The sequence below is a fragment of the Branchiostoma belcheri genome, unplaced genomic scaffold (genome assembly GCF_001625305.1).
Source record: "Branchiostoma belcheri isolate BF01 breed outbred unplaced genomic scaffold, Haploidv18h27 scaffold106, whole genome shotgun sequence".
Classification (NCBI taxonomy): Eukaryota; Metazoa; Chordata; class Leptocardii; order Amphioxiformes; family Branchiostomatidae; genus Branchiostoma; species Branchiostoma belcheri.
The window spans coordinates 254918-273396 of NW_017802447.1; the positions used below are offsets into that span (position 1 = coordinate 254918).

Sequence of the window (18479 nt, forward strand, 5' to 3'; positions counted from 1 at the left end):
TACTTAGTTGCCCGTTTCTATGTCAACTGCCCTTCATCTGCTTGGAGGCTAAAGTGAACCGCGAAGACCACGGTGCAACAGTTGCACAACTGACACAGCTGGCCCGGCGCGTCACGCCCACATGCCGCGCCGGCATTCACACTATCGTCGTATTAAATACAAATGTATCAAGGAGGTTGGATCATATTAGATGGACAGTACGCAGTCCTGGACAACACGCAAACGTTAGGGATACTGTTTGACCCAGAAATGGGTAGCTAGGAAATCGATTTTAGCGGTAACTCCTTCAACATCTGCTTGGCGATTATCAAAGGACAGCACAGTTTCATCTCCCCCATTTGTGTTTTCCATTAGACCGGGTAATTACTAGTACCACTTGCGCTGGTCTCCCAGCGGGCGGCTGATGAGTGTTTACACAGTTTGTCGACCTCACAGGTGGCCCATGCATACAGACGTCAGGTCAGTTGTTGGGTTGTTCTTCTTGGTCCAGGGCCTGCCTTTAGATTGCATATGATTGCTTTTAGACTGCTAATATCCACATTTCGGGCCATTTGTCTTTTTTTAGATCAAAGAACTACTAGTACCAACAAAGATGTAGGGGTGGGGCTATCAAATGAGCCATGAACACAACATACTTCACATACAACATGCGTATACATTACATTCACACAAAAACAACAAAAAAACCTTTAGAGACTACCTTTTTCAAGACACATGTAGCAAGATATCAAAAGGACTCAAATGCAACAGTAAAATTATATTTTTCATGTTCTGAAGAAATTCATATTAATGATATGAGAGCTCACAGCAGTACATTAAGAAGATTACAAATATTACAGCAGTAAAAAATGGTAATCTATATCATCTACATGTATTTCCATTTGGAATGTTGAACATTCATTTTTATATAAATTGGACACCACAATTATAATGCTATTTACTACATTACTGCAAATACTGGGTTACCTATATTCACTTCCAAGACTACCAAATAAAAATCTACATCAAGGCTTGGAAAAAGGAGACATTTACAACAATCATGATTAGATTCCCACATACGGTATTTAAACACATTCATCTACAGTTACATTACAACCATTAAAACAATGTATGTGTCATCTATATCATTGGACAGGCACACAACCTCTAAATATTCATCTCAAGGAATACATGCCTTTGAAAGTGTCTTTGCCAATTGAGATAAAGGTACAAAATACATGTACATGTAGTAGTAACTGGTACTGGTCCCAGTCTGACACACAGATCTATTGAGATTGCACATGGGAGAAACATTATGCCTTACTGACAGGTGGCATCTGAGGATTTTGATGACACATCAAGAATGGGTGTATCCAAGACACATGCTGAGCACAGGGGTTTATCTATACCAAGTGTAGTACATCATAACTGTCAGTACTAGTAGATCCAATGGTATTGGACCCACAGATACAAACTGTAGCTCCTGAGCCCTGTCACCTGCCCACAGGGATAGTTCTACTGGCTGGGCTCCAGGCCTTCTGGCTCAGGTTCTCCATGGAGCGCACACGTCTCCTCTGCATGTCCTCCTTCCGCTGCCTCTCCTTCCTGTCCAGAAACTCCTCATACTCATCCTGACACCTCATCTCCCGATCCTCCTGTTCCTTCTGCTTCCGCCTTCTCTCCTCCCGAGCCTTTTTCCTCTCCTCTGTCTTTTTTTCTTTGATCTCCTCTTCTTTACGTTTTGACCTGTGAGGTAATAGACATCATGATTAAGTTAAAGTCCAAGGCAACTCTAGACAAGACAACTATGCAGAGGCCTGTTTTTTGCCCACTTCATTGATCTCCTGCCAAAGCCCAAGAAATAACACATTAAATTGGTGTGGCCTCATGTATAAAGCCTGCAACAAGATACCAGCTCACCAAGACTCCAGTAATTTCTTCCTGTCCTCCTGCTTCTCCTTCTTCTCCTTCTGTTTTCTTTCCTCCTCCTCACGTTTCGCATCCCTCCACTTCTTCCGCAGGTAATCATCTTTGTTGGCTTTCCAACTCTCAAACATCTGCAATGACAAATAAGAATATTATAAATCATCTCAACTCTTCTCATATTTGGACAGTCATTTCACATCAAGCATTAGGGCTGACGTTTTGCCAGATACATTCAGAAGCAGTTGAATCAACATGTAAATAACCATTTCGAATCATTCAAATTTCTACAGTGGAGGTATTGAAAAAAAAAACTAATGAAAAAGCTGACAGCAAAAAAGGACAACAAAGAGTAAAGAATATTTCTGATGTATAGGACCAATGTAATCTTGATGCTTATGTCAGCATTTATGGCTACCTTTTTGGCCTGCAATTTTTTAACTTGCTCCTCTTCTTCCTTTTCTTTCTTTTCTTTCTCTTCCTTCTTCTTCTGTTTCTGCACAGTCTTCAGATGAATGTCTTTATTCTCCTTCCATGACTTATACGAGCTCTCAGCATCCTTCTTCCTGTCCTGTTCCTCCTGGGTACAGATGAATCAGTGACAGGTGTCAAATCAATCAGTCTTTCCATATCATATCATATCATATCATATCAAATCCCACATGCCATCTAATCACATCACCACAACTTGTGTTCTCCTGGAATCTGAACCTAACTGAACCTAAGTTTGCTAATTTTGATTTTGGCTGGTCATATTTCCATTTTTACTTTATCATGTGCATTTATACCTCGTGCAAGACCTCGGCCATAACACCAGAGTGATAACATCATCTCTCCAGATGGAGGGTTGCCTACTACATGTATACATCACTGGAAAGCTATCATTACCTCTATGATAAAAGGTACCATAATAATACTTTTACCTTCTCCTTTTGTTGTTGCTGCTGCCTCTCAGAAAGTTTCTTTTTGATTTTCTCCTTGGACAGGTCAGTCTTCTTACAGAGCCAGTCCTAAAAAAGGCAATCCAGTGTTCGTTATACATGCAGAACAATGCAGGTCTACAGAAAAATGTCAATACATTGTAAACCCATTTCAGTTGAACTTGAAGTCGCCATACCTGGTAGATGGCCATCCTGATGGAGGCAGAGTCCTCCAGGTTTGGTGGCTCAGCAGGTTTGCGGGTCAATGACCCGGCAGATGTTGGCCTTTTGGGGACTGGCTTGATGGTGGGGCTGGCCTCTTTTCTATCACTGCCAGCACTCTGGGGCCTGCGTCTGGGGTTGACAGTTTTTTCATATTATTGTTCGGACATGTTAAATATACTATATTATAGTAAAACAAGGCAAGCAAGTAAACATGGCAGAATTCACCCACTTACCCATACTGCTTTACAACACTTCTAGTCCAACAGACAATATGTGTATGAGCTTGAGTATGGATGTATGGCCACATAGTGACCCAAGGATTTTCTCAATGTTACAGATCTAGACCTACAAATATTGTATGTACCTGGTACTGTCTGGCTGGATGTACTGCATGGTGTGCTCAGTCTCATCCTCTCTCTCCTCGTCCTAACAAACAAACAAACATGTTTCATCAACCATGCTATGTACTGCACTGCAAAACTCATCAAATTCATCTCTGTCCCTTTATCTTTCAAGCTTTTTGTTACCTTTTTGGTTTGTGGTCTGTTGGAGTCAGCAACATCTGCCAATACTGCATCAGCTATGTCCTTATGGAGCCTCTGTTTGGAAGAAGTTCCGTCTGGTTGGCTGAGACTGCCTGTTTCTTCCTCAGAGTCAGAATCATCTCTGGCCTTTGCCTTCTCCTCTTTCTCTATCTTGGCTTTATCCTGAGATGCAGGTATAAATGGGGACTTCCTTGGTGGGGGAGTTGGGAGAACTGCAGATTTCTTGCCATGTTGCTTCTTGTGTTTGACAGTAACATCAATATCTGGTATGCTATCTGAGTCGGAGTCCAAGTCTTTACTCCGTTGCCTATGTTTGTCTTTGCGCTTGAGAAGCTGATCCAGCTCCTCTTCAGATGACCCTGAAGCCATCTTTTTCAGTGGAGTGTTTCGTCTGGAACCTTCCCTGTACGGCAACGGGGACTTCTGTCCCGACTGATGTTTCCAACTGGGTGAAGCTTCTCGTGACCTAGACAGCTGTTCCTCTGATTTCTGTGACCTCCTTTTGTCCGAATCTTCTGCTGTCCCTCTGCTGTCCCTGAACAGCTTCCTGCGGTCTGCAGCTGCCCCCCCACGAGGAGACGGAGTCGGCCTTAAATCCCGGTCCTGTTCTTTGGTTGGAGACCTACGAAGGGATGTTTTGCTTGAAGGTGACTCGTGGAAACCTTCCTGAGAGTTTTCACTAACTGTGCGACTTCTAGGCTTTGGTCTGGGCCTGGTGACTCCTTCTTCTCCTTTCCTGGGCCCCGACCTCTCTTTCCTGGGCCTGGGTGACGGCTCGTCCAAGAAATCCAGCAAAGATGTTTCCTTCTTTTGGGGAGCTTCTTCTTCATTCATGTCATCAGAATCAATGTCAAGAGAATTTTTCCTAGCCCTGGCTCTTTGTGATGGTGATGCCCTTTCTGAAAGCCTTCTTGACTCCCCTAATGTTGAGTCTCCTCCTGCATTCTTCAACTCGCGCTTCCTTTGGAATGGAGAGCTAAGTGGGGAATCCTTTCTACGATGTTCTTCCTCCACTGCAAAATCCCTGGATGGACTCTTCCTGCGATTCAATCCTTCAACAGACGGACTCTTTCTATGGGTCAGACTGTCAACAGTAGAGTCTCTACCAGGACTCTTTCTACGATACCTCTCTTCAAGAGGTGACTCTCTATCTCTGGGAGATTTGCTTGAAAGACGTTTGCCTTCAAATGGCGAATCCCTCAAGGAAGTTCTCCCCTCACGGTCATCCCTATGGGGCGTTGCCCTTCCTGGACTTTTTAGCGAACGTTCTGCTGGAAACGGTGACACCCTAGATGGACTTGTCTTCCCATGTTCACCTGACTCCCTAGGCAGGTTCTTCTTCAGATATTTCCCTTCAAATGGTGAATCTCTCGAGGTGGTGGATTTCCTACCACTCTCTTCTGTATCTTTGCGCTCCTTCAGGTCCTTTGTTGGGGTGTGTTTCCCCTTCAAGTCAAAGGTTGGAGTTGACTTCCCAGTAGCCCTCTGACTGGGAGGCTGCCACTTGTCTGCCTGGTCTCTATTGCGAGCTGGTGCAGATGGTTTGAAGGTTGAGGTAAATTGAGACAGGAAGTCTGAAATATAAACATTTCCCAGTTAACAAGAGAAGGCCTACACAGTGTGAAGAGGAATGCTTTTTGGACTTACTCAGAAACTGACAGTGATAGAAGATGCCAAATACATTCACCAGCATATAAATCATAATGTACTTATTGTCTGTGATGTATTCTTTTCTCCTTTTTTCTACATCTACTGGTGATATAACTGGGAAATTATGTCTCTAAACTTACCCTGTTTTGGTAGACAGTTGTGATCAGATCTGCATGCAAATTCAGTCATGTTTGGAATTATAATTAACTGGTTAGACCAGTCCTGCTGGCTTGTTGCTAAGGACGACATCAATTAAAGGCTTTCCTATGAAAAGGCTTGTCTGACTCAATCTGAGACTACCTGACTGAAGGCTGTTGGCCCACACTGGACAACAACAATAATACCATACTCGTACTTCTTAGGTTTGAGCAGCAGAAGGTGTGATAGTTTTAACATATAAAGCCGTCATTGCAAGTCATCATACAATAGGCCTGGCTTGGAGAGAATACCGGTGTCAATATTGCAGATAAAACACAGGTAAAATCAGCCATCACCCAGGTTTGTGCAATGGAAAATACAGCTGAAGGATTTTGAACATGTTTCAAAATTGGTTTCATTAAGTTTCATTTAAGATTTAGCCCTCCTTTCAGACTACACTACTGTTGACTTTTATCCTGATGGTAAAATCATATTTTATCCAGGGGTTGAGCTCTGTAACATTTTTCTGCTTGTGTCACTCTCAGTCTCAGCCATAAGGGCAAAGAACAGAATTATGAATCCAGATGATCTTTTGCTAGATTGTAAACAAGGGTGGTAAAGACTCAAACCTTTCTTAACCTAGAGGCTCTCTGGGCTCAAAATACCACCATACTAGGTTGAAGTACTGGAAAAGTAGGAATTTCTGATCTACAAATTGTGCCAGGACATTTTCATGAAATGTAAAAGGGAAAGAAGATGGCTGGAGCAGGTAAAATTGTATGTAAGTAATGCTGACAGTCATCTGAACCAATGCAGGTATAAAAAAAGATATTATTTTGAGCATAGACCTAGAAACCTGCATTGACCTAGAAATGATGAGACTTTACCATCGTCACTGCCCAGCCCGTCGTCTGCACTGCTGTCACTGTCCTCTGAAGTGGTCATCTCTGTGGTCAGGCCACGGCTGCGTCTGTTCTGCAAGGCCTGGTCAAGCTCCTCCTTTTAACAGAAAGATACCAGCTTACTCTCAATAGGTCAGTGGGATAATGGTACATGTATCATGACCTTATGAATTAGAACCTAAACAGTGAAAATATACGAATTACAAAAGCAACAGAAGACTTTATCCAAATTGCAAAATACATGTATAGGTACATGATGTCAACTGCTGAACAATCCACTGAGAAGTACAAACTTCTGAATTGAAGGAGTGAACTTTAGCCCATGTGTTAACTTTACAGAAAATGTTCATTTTCGTGGTGTTTTCTGTGGTTTTGTTGCAAAGGGGGCAATTTAAGAGTCACTACGGCTATGTTGTGCCATGTTATATACACAATCTGAACGTACCTGGAGTGCAGACTTGCGAGTTGAACCTAAACTCGTCCTGGGTGCAGCGACCTGTGCCATCCTGGACTTGGTGATGACACAGACTGGGTTCACTTATGCCAAGGGAGATATGGACTACCTAGCACTGAGGACACAAGTTGTACAGTTTGGTAACTGATGAGTGATGATATAGAAATTCTGAAAGATTGTACTGAATAGTGAATATACATGATGACATCAGTATAAGACTGATCTTCACTATCATAATTTTATACATACAAATATAAAAAGAATCTCATGAAAATATTTTATGACTTGCACTGACAGTTGCACATTTTGCACAGAAACACAGACCATGGAGGTACATTGTATAATACCTCCATGCACAGACACACACACGGCAGAATGAATGAAAATTCATGACCCAGTTACCACATAAAATTGTGTCATGGAAGGGTCTTCAAGTTCAAACGTCACCCTAAATGTTTGTCTGTAGGGTAGGTTCTTCAGTATGGACCTGTCTGCCAAATTATGCGTCCCAAGAGTCTAGCAAAACCAAAACAATCTATTTTCGTAGCCACATCAAAGAACGAACGAACGGTACCATGCACAGTATATATTTTATAACCTTTACTTACACAAAGGGGCCTACAAAGTCCGTCAAGATATCGACGTCAACCGACCTCACGATCCTGTGACCACGATTTATGACGTTTTAGCTACCATAATGTGCCAAAAATGACGTGTTTTGCTGTTGCCAGTGGCGACTTGGCTACACGTTGTTTGAACTTGTTTGGTGATGATGGTATTCCGCCGCGGGGCGTGACGGGAAGGTAACCCCGAGGATTCCCGAACAGCAGCCGAAGATTACCGAACACTGAGTACTGACCTACAGGAAATGAAAAGTGAAGTACTTCCGGTTAGCCATTGACCTGTAGCCTGTACAGTATATGAAGGACACCTGAGTTCACACCGGTTTACCTGAATGCTGTCCTTAGCTAGAGAGGGTTTGCGGGTAGTCAGGGTGTCTTTAGGGGTTAGCTTCAGCCCCAAGGTAAGTTTGAGACATTAATTGTGGCACCAGCTAGCTAGCCGGTCCGTGGACGGTTGGTTGGAGGGTAAAGCACATGGCGCTAGCTAGTTAACGTTACATCTGAATAATTATGGTCAACAATATAATAAAATATGGTTGAGTTTATGTAAACGACTGTGAGTCAGCAATGCCTGATGTCGTGTAACATGTGCACTCATATTGATAACGCTAACATATGGGAATAAATAATTTGTTACATCACGTGCCTCGTAAGCCAGGCTATTAATTATTTTAATTTGCTGACCCTTTTGAATTCTTATCGTTACAGTCTTATGAATTCTTAATCTGTAAATGCATTACAGTGGCAGGAAGGGAGGGAGAAATTTTGTAACCACAGATTGACAGAAAGGTCCACTCACACAGTGCCTGGTTGGTTGTGCCAATAGATTTCGTAGATCTAGATATTTATGGGAGGCTTGAAATCTCTAATTTCTTGTTCAGAATTGTGCAGGAGTCAGACTGTCATCTTGTCGGTGGAAGTCTGCTCATCCAGCCGCCATGTCTGCGAACCAGTCAGAGAGTATACGTCAGTCGTATGACAAGATCATCAAGTCAGCGGAGGACAAACGCACGTACAGAGGGCTGGAGCTGGCCAATGGCATGAAAGTGATGCTGGTCAGCGATCCAACCACAGACAAAGCAGCAGCAGCACTGGATGTCAATATAGGTAACGTTACATGTATCAAAAACTTGACTCCTACCTTAACGTTAACGTTACCTATATAGTATATGTGAATATAGGTAACGTTAACGTTACATGTATTAAAAACTTGACTCCTGCCTTAGCCTGGATGCGTGCCTGTTTTCAGGGTGAACACAGGCCGGCTTCTCAGCTCCAGGGCTAACATGCCCCCAAAGAAAACTTTCCCAGAGCCCTTCCTGAGATAAACCCTGTTCCTTTGTTAACGTACACATTTTTTTACTTTAATGTACTAGTAAGCAACTCTGTTTCATGTTTCAGGTTACATGTGTGATCCAGATAATATCCCTGGATTGGCCCACTTCTGTGAACATATGTTATTTCTGGGTACAACAAAGGTAACAACAGAACTTTTCTTACTTGCTTAGAGTTTTGACAAATGTCTATATTTATCTGGATTTCATACTGTAAATTAATTAATATTTGTGCTGATATGATATTTCAATATTTACAGAAAACATGACATTTGTTACTAGGTCCTATGCAGGTTGAAGTTACCTGCCTCAGATACTGCACAAAACACCAAACTATAGATATATTGATGTTGCATCTGAAAATTGTCTGATCATCTTTGCACTTTCTTACAGTACCCATCTGAAAATGAGTACAACAGGGTGAGTTGTTTATTAAGTACTTTGATAAATAGTTTTTGAGTTTGTGTTATTTATGTTGAGCATGAAGATTGATGTTTTGTGTTCATTGCACTAGTTGATGACATTTTTTAATGTTTCAGTTTCTAAATGAACACGGAGGTGCATCTAACGCCTTCACTGCAGCAGAACACACCAACTATTACTTTGACGTGTCCAGCCAACATCTAGAAGGAGCCCTGGATAGGTGAGAGGTTTACAAACTGCTATGCATTTTAGCAAAGAGAGTTACTAACACCTGGAACTCAGATTCTATATAAACTTCTACATCCATGTCAAAAACAGGTGTAGAACTTGACCTCTGACCTGTATTGTTCATTACAGATTTGCCCAGTTTTTCATCAGCCCATTGTTTAATGAAGAATCCAAAGACAGAGAGATGAATGCAGTCGACTCTGAAAACGAGAAGAATCTGAAGTCGGACATGTGGCGGCTTCACCAGTTAGAGAAAGCCACAGCTGACCAGAAACATCCTTTCAGCAAATTTGGAACAGGTACATGTACATGGACAGGCGAACTACCACTGGTGCTTTGGTTAACACAGAAAGGTGTGGATCAGCTCAACCCACCTATCCCTTGGCCTTTGGGGTTGACCATATCTCTGTAAAATACATGTACATAGTCAATAGCGTTGTATCATATATCATTCAGAAAGGTTGTTTATTGCCTTTTACAATGTAATGATTTTCCATTTGTTATGACTGTACATTCATGTGTTGAGCACCAGGGCTACTGTATGAAAAGATAGGTATGGGCACAACTAAGAAATATTTCATCCATTCATTGGATCATGGAAATGGACTGTTTGAAATAAAGAGCTTTGAGATCTTCACAATGTAAGCCAACATGTATCTGTCTGTTCTGTCACTAGGTAACAAGTACACCCTGTCAGAACGGCCTTCCCAGCTGAATTTGGACGTGAGAGAGGAACTGTTGAAGTACCACTCTACCTACTACTCCGCTAACGTCATGGCTCTGTCAGTGTTGGGAAAAGGTAACCAGGCAACAGTTTCTTTGTCTACTAGCTGTAACTCATTATCTACTTTTTGCATATTACTTTTATCTGAAGAGCGGCCTCTTTCAGCACCGTAATGGACTCAACCAGTCCTCTATTTCCTCAATTTTCAACCAGTCTAGCCTTCTTCAGGAAAACTGTTGTGTAGTTTCTATGGTGTTGGATGCCAAGACAGATGAACGTTCTCACTGATGCATGGTTGTTCCTCCTCCCCTCCACAGAGGACCTTGATTCCCTGAGTAGACTGGTGGTGGACAAGTTTGCATCTGTTGAGAATAAGAATGTGAATGTACCAGAGTTTCCCATCCACCCATTTCAGGAAGAACATCTCAGGGTATGTACCAAAATCTCAACTCAGAAACCCCTTAACCTTCTCCCTGCTGCCTAATGCAGAACCGATACAAATCTGGTGCCAAAGAATTTTAGCGGTCTGAAGATTAAGCATCAAGTAATGATTCAGAAGAATATAAACATTGTCTATTTGTAAATGTACACAATACACTGCTGTATAATCACAGTACAAATGCTGAGAAGCTGTCTGACAATATGTGTCTTGTTTTTCTCCAGCTTCGCTGTGATGTAGTCCCAGTAAAAGACATCAGGACCATGAACGTGGCCTTCCCCTTACCAGATCTGCACCCTTACTACAGGACAAATGTTAGTCTGTCTTTCTTGTGCTATCTTGAAATTTTTCTGCATTCAAGCCGCATGCATTTGTATCTTCATATGACCAAAATATTAATAATAGTATGTGATGCAGCGTTCATGCACTCCAAGTATCAAAATAAGAAACTTGTGTCCTGTTATCCCACAGCCTGGTCATTACCTCGGCCATCTGATTGGCCATGAAGGCCCTGGGAGCCTACTATCACTGCTCAAGGCAAAAGGTAAGGCCATAACAATTCTTAGGAATTGAACCAGAAGTGAAGTAGAACCAGTCAGTATTGTTTTGAGGAAGATGGTTATGTGCAGAGAACTTTGCTATCCTGTGATCTACCAACCTGAAAAAAATCTCTACATATTTATACATGTGTGTTGTACATTTATACCTGTATAGCCACTGCTTAGCATATAAGTGTTTGAATCTGTTGAAATGACGTACATGTAGGCTGGGTGAACAGTCTGGTTGGAGGACAGAAGGAAGGAGGAAACGGGTTCATGTTCTTCACAGTCAACGTAGACCTGACAGAAGAGGGACTTGGTAAGTATGTAGTTTGCCTTGATCTACAATAATGGTTTATGGTATTATTTTCATCGGTTTCATGCCAATCTCCCTTTCCCCCTTCTGTAAAATGAAACCACAATGAACGTAAATGAATTACTAGTAACTATATCATTTTCTGCCTTACAGGTCATGTGTATGATATTGTGGCTCACATCTTTCAATACCTGGAGATGTTACGTCAGACTGGGCACCAGGAGTGGATCTTTAACGAGTGCAGGGTTAGTGTGGGATTGCCTCCTAACACTCTTAGCTTATTTTCTGTGATTGTTAACCAGGCTAGCCCAGCTCAATAGTGTGACCACTGCACTGATTTACAGTGGGGCTCTGGGTTTTAATAAGTTTGGAACTCTACTTTTCCCAAGTCGACAGGTACTAACATTTTAATATAAAATCATGTTAGTGAAATGTGCTTGTATGTAATTGAAAAGTATAATATAAAACTTTATTGCTCACTTACTGCAAGAATTCCTGCGGGAAAAACATGAATTCGTGTAGGACATAATATTTAGCCTGATGTGATAGCCGAAGGGTTTTCTGACACGAGTAAAGATGTGTTCCTGTTTTTCTTATTTTTCAGGATCTGAGCGCCCTTAAGTTCAGGTTCAAGGACAAAGAAATGCCAAGAAATTACACCAGTCACCTGGCAGGACTCTTACAGGTCTGTTAACTGTTTTTGTCTTATTGTGTCAATAGAGATATTCCAAAATTTCTGATGTTCCCTTGAATATTAGATTTTCACATTATTCTTGTTGTCAAAATAATCTAAAGTTAGCATTTTACTGGCATACAGAATTTATTCTGTTTACAATTTTGGGAATCCGGCATGACCTTTACTTCCTTCTGCAGAAATACCCCATGGACCATGTGCTTGTTGCACCCTACCTGTGTGAGGATTACGAACCACAACTCATAGAGGATGTCTTGTCCAAACTTACCCCAGAAAAAGTCAGGTAACTAACCTGCTTTTGATCACAAGTCTTCTAGTATTTGGTAGCACTGTTCAGAGCAAAATCTATAAGCCTGTATGATATAGAAATATCCAATTTTAAAGATCCCGATTACTTATCCCTAGGGTTGCTGTGGTGGCCAAGGCCTTTGAAGGTGCAACAGACAGTGAAGAAAAATGGTACAAAGCACAGTATAGGATTGAACCAATATCTCCAGACCTCATACAGGTAAGCAGCTGCACTGGTGTATGATATTATTTCATCAAAGCATATTCATTGATATTTCATAGTTACAGGGGAATATCTTATCATCGAGTTATTATTACAATTGTAATAAAAAACACTTATATACCAACAGCAATGGAGTCAAGTACAAACACATCCAGACCTGAAGCTGCCCCCTCCCAATGAGTTTATTCCAACTCAGTTTGAGATCAAGCCCCGGCCTGATGAGGTGAGTCGTGTTGATAAGTTGCACCAAAAAAATAAGATTGCGTGATGCAACTGTTGTAAGAATGTAACATTGTTATTTAGCACAGAAGGCATGGGTAGGTATTTGACAGTAACTTCTAAGCCATGTCATACTGCAAAGTTCATTTAACCTGTATTTAAAGTAAACTCAGTAGAAGAGGAATGTTTGACACATTTTCTTGACAGTGACAATGTGCAAATCTGTTGTGTCCTCTCCAGGCACCATCAATCCCAGAGTGCATCAAGGTAATGTTTCTTTTCCTTACCTCCAAGGTACTAGTAGTCCAAACAAATAACCATGTACATTACAGACAAGATTTGTTTTTAATCTCCTTTGAGTAGGAATTAAAGATGTAAAAAAAGTTTGTTCTCAGCTGGTACAGTTCTGCTAATCTTATGTGGAATGTGTGTGATTGTTGCCCTGTTTTCTCTTGATGATGTGCAATTGTTGTCCTGTTTTGCCAGGATGATGCCATGTGTAAGGTGTGGTTCAAGCAGGATGACACCTTCCTCCTCCCCAAGGCTTGCCTCAGCTTTGAATTCATCAAGTAAGATGGCATTACTATCTAAATGTTTAAAGCCACAAAGTATCTGTTGTGCAAACTGAAAAGTGAAGCATTTCTTCTGCTCTGCTCAAAAGCTGTGACTTAAGATATCATTGTTTGGTGCCATATTTTGAACCATTCCACAAAGACAAAATGAACTTCCATGCTGTGTTTGTAACTGTTTAATACCTCCTCTCTCTTCAGCCCTGTGGCATATGCAGATCCCCTGAACTGCAACCTGGCGTACATGTTTGTACAGTTGTACAGAGATGCGCTGACAGAATACGCCTACTCAGCTGAGCTTGCTGGTGTGTCCTACACCCTCCACAACACCACCTATGGCTTCTATGTAAGTATCAAATAACAAAATAATGTCAGGGACCAAAAAGAATAGTCAGTCCTCCATTCATGAACCCCAAAATGTTCCTATTTTTGCTCCATCTGTTGAAAAAGACACTTCTCATTACAATTCGTAGAAAGAAAAGTGCATTGTAAACTTATGTTCTGTATGTGTGTATTATTTTCAGCTTGCCATTGGCGGATACGATGACAAGCAGTCTATTCTCCTAAAGAAGGTTTTGGACAAGATGACATCCTTTACTATTGACCCTAAGAGGTTTACTATCATCAAGGAACTTGTAAGTAAATCTGTTTTTAATTTTATTGAATTATGTTTGTTCTTGTTTGATGGTCTGTTAAACAGTTTTCCCATTGACACAAGCATTAAGAATTCTGCCTATAGTACCGGGTAACCACCTGTCCACATAGACCCCTGAGTGGTCTTCTGGTCAGTTTTGACTGTACTGTGTATCATCAATGTATCCAGGTATAACCCTGTACTAACCCCCGCCCCTCTCTCACAGTACACACGTGCATTGGAAAACTTCAAGGCTGAGCAGCCATACCAGCATGCAGTGTACTACACAACCCTGCTGTTGTCTGAAATGGCCTGGACTAAAGAAGAATTGGTCGGCAGTCTTGATGGTAAATGTTCATGATCATGACAATATTTTCAGCAAATTTGTGCCATATGCTCTGACCAGCACAGAATGCCTTGGTTTGTTAGTATGTTAAATTTTCATACGTATGAAGATTGGAACCTGGTAGAGATTTGGTTCTCTTAGGGAAACATTCCTCAATCTGTGCCTCCTCCTTTTTTTTCAGAGGTGACAGTTGAGAACCTTCAGTCCTTTGTGAAGCAGCTGTTCTCCCACATGTACATGGAGTGTCTGGTGCACGGCAACCTCACACAACAGGTCAGTGGGCTGTTCATCAATATCTATATATTATATCAATCTTGAATACATATGGTAGTCCCTTAATTTAAATTTGGTTGATTTCCTAGGGAGCCCTCTCTCTGTCAGTGAGCTTCCATGGTATCCAAAGACTGTTCAGACTTTGTTTATAAATTTCTAATGCATTGTCAAGTTGTACATATTAACTTTTAAAACATACTCAACTTCCACCCATAATTGCTGGTATTGTATGGTTGTCTCACTGTTTGATGACAAGATGATATTGTCCTTGTACAGGAAGCCCTGGATACTGTAGGGTTGGTGGTCGGTAGTCTCCAGGAGAACACACAGACACGCCCTCTCCTGGCCAGTCAACGGGTCAAACATCGAGAGGTCCAGCTGCCCCAGGGTCAGTCTAGCACATGTTCTATGGGTCCATTGAATATGGGGGTAACCAGGTTTACAGAGTGTAAATAGTGTATCAACTGTTCAAAGTATGTACATAGTACATCAAAAGGTATTGCTACATCTGCTGCTGCCTACAAGTGTTAAGGTTGTATATGGCAAGGGTAACCTAGCTGTCATGCAGAAACTCACTCGTTGTCCAATGTATTTTCAGGTGTGGCCCACAAGTATGAAAGAGAAAATACTGTTCACAGCACTAGTGCTCTTGAGACATACTATCAGGTAAGTGTATGTTTTATTTATGATATTGAACTCCAGTTCCTGGTAGTTTTACCCCTCATATAATCTGAATTTCTGGGAGATCCCTGCCAGCAGAATATCATAAGATTAGCATTAATCATGATGTTTTGTGTGTTATCAGTGTGGCCTTCAGTCCACCAGGGACAACATGCTACTGGAACTACTGTGTCAGATTCTGAATGAACCTTGCTTCAACCAGCTCCGCACACAAGAACAGCTGGGTAAGTCTTTATTTAACTCTATGTTCTTTCTCTGTACAGGAAGCGAAGAAAATCAGAAATGGGATGTAAAAATTCCAGGCACCTGTAACCCTTTGTCAGGTTCATAAGGCAAAAGTTTCCAACTCTGATAGGTTCAAGGGGTCTTTCTAACCTAATTTATTTGTGCACCTAACTAGCCTGGTATCCAAACCTATTTTAGCTGCCAAGTCCCTTTCAACTTCTTCACAATTAGGAAGAGAGGACAAAAGACACTTGACAGGTTTGGATACCAGGCTAACTACTATGCTTACCACTGAAGACATTATACAGATATGGCAAAAGGATATCAGATCCACCTCATCAAAAGCGGCTTATTTATATGTGTTGATTTTGTCTGTAACAGGTTACATTGTGTTCAGCGGTGTGAGACGAGCCAACAGTGTCCAGGGGCTGCGCTTCATCCTTCAGTCAGACCGCCAGCCAGCATATCTAGATGAACGGGTGGAAGTCTTTGTGCAGAAAATGGAGGTTTGAGAAGTGTTGTGTTATTGTTGGTACCTTATTTTGTCATGAGGAAAGTTCATATCACCCTAATAGAGGCACCAGAGCAGCTATAGCTACCAAAACATTGGCAGACAAAACTATAGTTATCATTTGTGAAAGAAAACCACATTGAATTGATTTAATATGCACCTGATCAGACTATTCACAGTTGAAATGTTTGTCTTACAGTCTCACCTTCAGGATCTGAGTGAGGAAGAGTTCCAGAAGCACGTAGCAGCCCTGAGCGTCCGCAGGCTGGACAAACCCAAGAAGCTGACCAGTGAGACAGCCCGGCACTGGGGAGAGATCCTGGCTCAACAGTACAACTTTGACAGAGGTGCGTTTATTACTTATGAATTATTAATAAGACTGGTGCATAAACATGTTAGCCAAATTTTTATGTGTGTCACCAAAGAGAGAGACATACTGGTATTCCTCTTGACTGCATTGTAGTGTACAGTTACAGTTACATTTGCTAGGGAGTGTTGGTTTCTTCTATCTCATATTTTTTGACAACTGCCTTTGCCTTTCTGAACCTCCAGACAACATCGAGGTCGCCTTCCTGAAGACAATCACAAAAGAGGAACTGCTCAACTTTTACAAGGTAAATAATTTTCCTCTCTGATGCCTTAGTAGTATATAAGCAGAAGTTTGAAGTCTTAGAACATGAAAGAGAATCTTCAAATTACAGTTCAACCTTGCTTCAGATACAAACACACAGTTTTCATATGTGCCGCAGGAGCACTTTTCCTGGGGAGCCCCTAAAAGACGTAAACTGACCATCTATGTGAAGCCGACTGAAGTCGCAGGGACTGAGGAACAAGGAGCAGAGACGGCGCAACAGTCAACAGAAACTAACTCACCTCCAGACATCCCTGTGGTAAGTAACAGGTGCTGATATGATATATGGTAACAGCATGTAAACTAAAGTGTTCTAGCAAAGCATTACTAGTTCAGGCATCTAAACATTTAGGTTGATTTGAACAGTTGATTTGAACTCTTGGTGATGTCTTAACTTTGCTTCTTTCCCCTCAGCCCCAGGAAATAACAGACGTGACTGCCTTCAAGAGTAACCTGCCCTTACACCCCCACCTGCCGCCCTACCAGCCACACAAGGACCCAGACTTTGTCCTCTCTCAGGGAAAGGCAAAACTCTAGGCAAACAGCTCGCATCAGGTGCAAGGTGGGAGCTCACATCAGGAACATGGCAGGAAGGATTTTTTTATGTTGGTTTGTTAAAACTTTATTTTAAAATTTTGATACATGTACAAGAAATCTTGATGTACAGTTGATACAAAGTAATAGGCTTTGCAAATTTCGTGAGATCGTCAAATGAAAACGTCAGAGCTCAGTAACAATGTGTCAAAGCCGAAGTAAGCTTGTCACAAACTAATGTCTTAACGTACATTACCACCTGATCCTACTGCTTTGCACCTTTTGTTAAATGGTAGTTATTTGAGTGTTTTTCATGACCTATAAGACTTTTGATGAAGAATGGTAGTATGGCAAGTGTAGTATCTTTCTGGAAAAAGTGAGACGCATACTGGGTATCCCATCAAGTGATGATGATGTCTTACAATTGTTCCAAACATTCCCAGTAATACACCACAAAACAGTTAAGCAACTCCAGTTACTTGAGTAACTTTTTTTGGCATATCTTATCACCCGGATGTCAAACCTTCATTGACGTATTCCCAGTAATAGAAACTCAATAAGACAATTGCAAGGAGACTTGCCTCCTGGTATCTTGATAAGTGAGGAAGAACATTCTTTCTGAATATTTCTAGTGAATATTTCTACTACAGTGTCTTAATTGTAGTAGACTATATCTCTTAGTATATCTTAACTGGCAAGTCGCAATGTACCTTTCCCCAACACTAATGAATCAGATCTCTCTGGCTACCCCAGCATGTTGTTTTCTATAGTAGGTTGATTTTAGAGCTCTTAAAGAGGCTAGGAATGCTTCTCTCTTTTTAATTATAATTCATATAAATATATACTGTAAACAAACCCATAGTCATGAGATTTTGTCTGAGATGGAACTCTATAACTTTATTGATCGTCTAGAACAATAGGTACACAAGGCTAGTTACAATGATTTTAACCTTGTATGGTAGTGTGCGAATTACACCAACTTTAAAAAGTTGTACATAATCAATGGGTCAAGATTACTACTGTTAACTTTGAATACCTTTACGTTATTGTTAGTTCTCAAGGCAACCTGAGCAACATAATGTGTTGTACACTAGTATTGTAGATCTAAATTTGACTGCTCTTCCAAGGATCCAAAATCTTAGACTCCTTCAGAGCTTGTATTCCTATAGTCTGTTGTCAATGCTGCTCTTGTTACCTCACTTTTAATCATATACTTGTAGTAATGATATAATAATAAAGGCTAAACACATTTGCAAAGTGCAAACTGACTTTCCACTGTTTTATCATTA

General features: G+C 41.2%; 2 protein-coding genes across 6 annotated transcripts; one reads left to right on the plus strand and one right to left on the minus strand.

The window, feature by feature from the left end:
* Positions 1-750: 750 nt before the first annotated feature.
* LOC109478570 (trichohyalin-like) lies at positions 751-7531 on the minus strand. 2 transcript variants are annotated; one of them, XM_019780219.1, is made up of 10 exons: positions 7345-7531; positions 6728-6851; positions 6268-6379; positions 3575-5166; positions 3412-3473; positions 3020-3176; positions 2826-2912; positions 2321-2482; positions 1900-2036; positions 751-1725 (listed from the first exon to the last, which is right to left on the minus strand). In XM_019780219.1, the coding sequence occupies exons 2-10, from the start codon at positions 6785-6787 to the stop codon at positions 1473-1475; spliced, it is 2622 nt and encodes an 873-aa protein (XP_019635778.1). In that variant the 5' UTR covers positions 6788-6851; positions 7345-7531; the 3' UTR covers positions 751-1472. The 2 variants fall into 2 exon arrangements, with proteins under 2 accessions (XP_019635778.1, XP_019635788.1); XM_019780229.1 differs by lacking the exons at positions 6268-6379; positions 6728-6851; positions 7345-7531 and adding an exon at positions 5383-5446.
* LOC109478554 (insulin-degrading enzyme-like) lies at positions 5576-18449 on the plus strand. 4 transcript variants are annotated; one of them, XM_019780187.1, is made up of 30 exons: positions 5576-5719; positions 8241-8466; positions 8761-8837; positions 9087-9113; positions 9233-9336; positions 9474-9643; positions 10021-10143; positions 10386-10498; positions 10732-10821; positions 10979-11051; positions 11273-11365; positions 11516-11607; positions 11967-12047; positions 12236-12339; positions 12462-12564; positions 12695-12790; positions 13027-13053; positions 13273-13355; positions 13557-13701; positions 13880-13990; positions 14216-14336; positions 14517-14608; positions 14885-14996; positions 15207-15274; positions 15414-15513; positions 15896-16020; positions 16225-16372; positions 16578-16639; positions 16775-16915; positions 17071-18449. In XM_019780187.1, exons 2-30 carry the CDS (start codon positions 8298-8300, stop codon positions 17191-17193), a joined length of 2973 nt encoding a protein of 990 aa, XP_019635746.1. In that variant the 5' UTR covers positions 5576-5719; positions 8241-8297; the 3' UTR covers positions 17194-18449. The 4 variants fall into 4 exon arrangements, with proteins under 4 accessions (XP_019635746.1, XP_019635757.1, XP_019635736.1 ...); XM_019780198.1 differs by lacking the exon at positions 5576-5719 and adding an exon at positions 6371-6393; XM_019780177.1 differs by lacking the exon at positions 5576-5719 and adding an exon at positions 7600-7760.
* Positions 18450-18479: the final 30 nt, after the last annotated feature.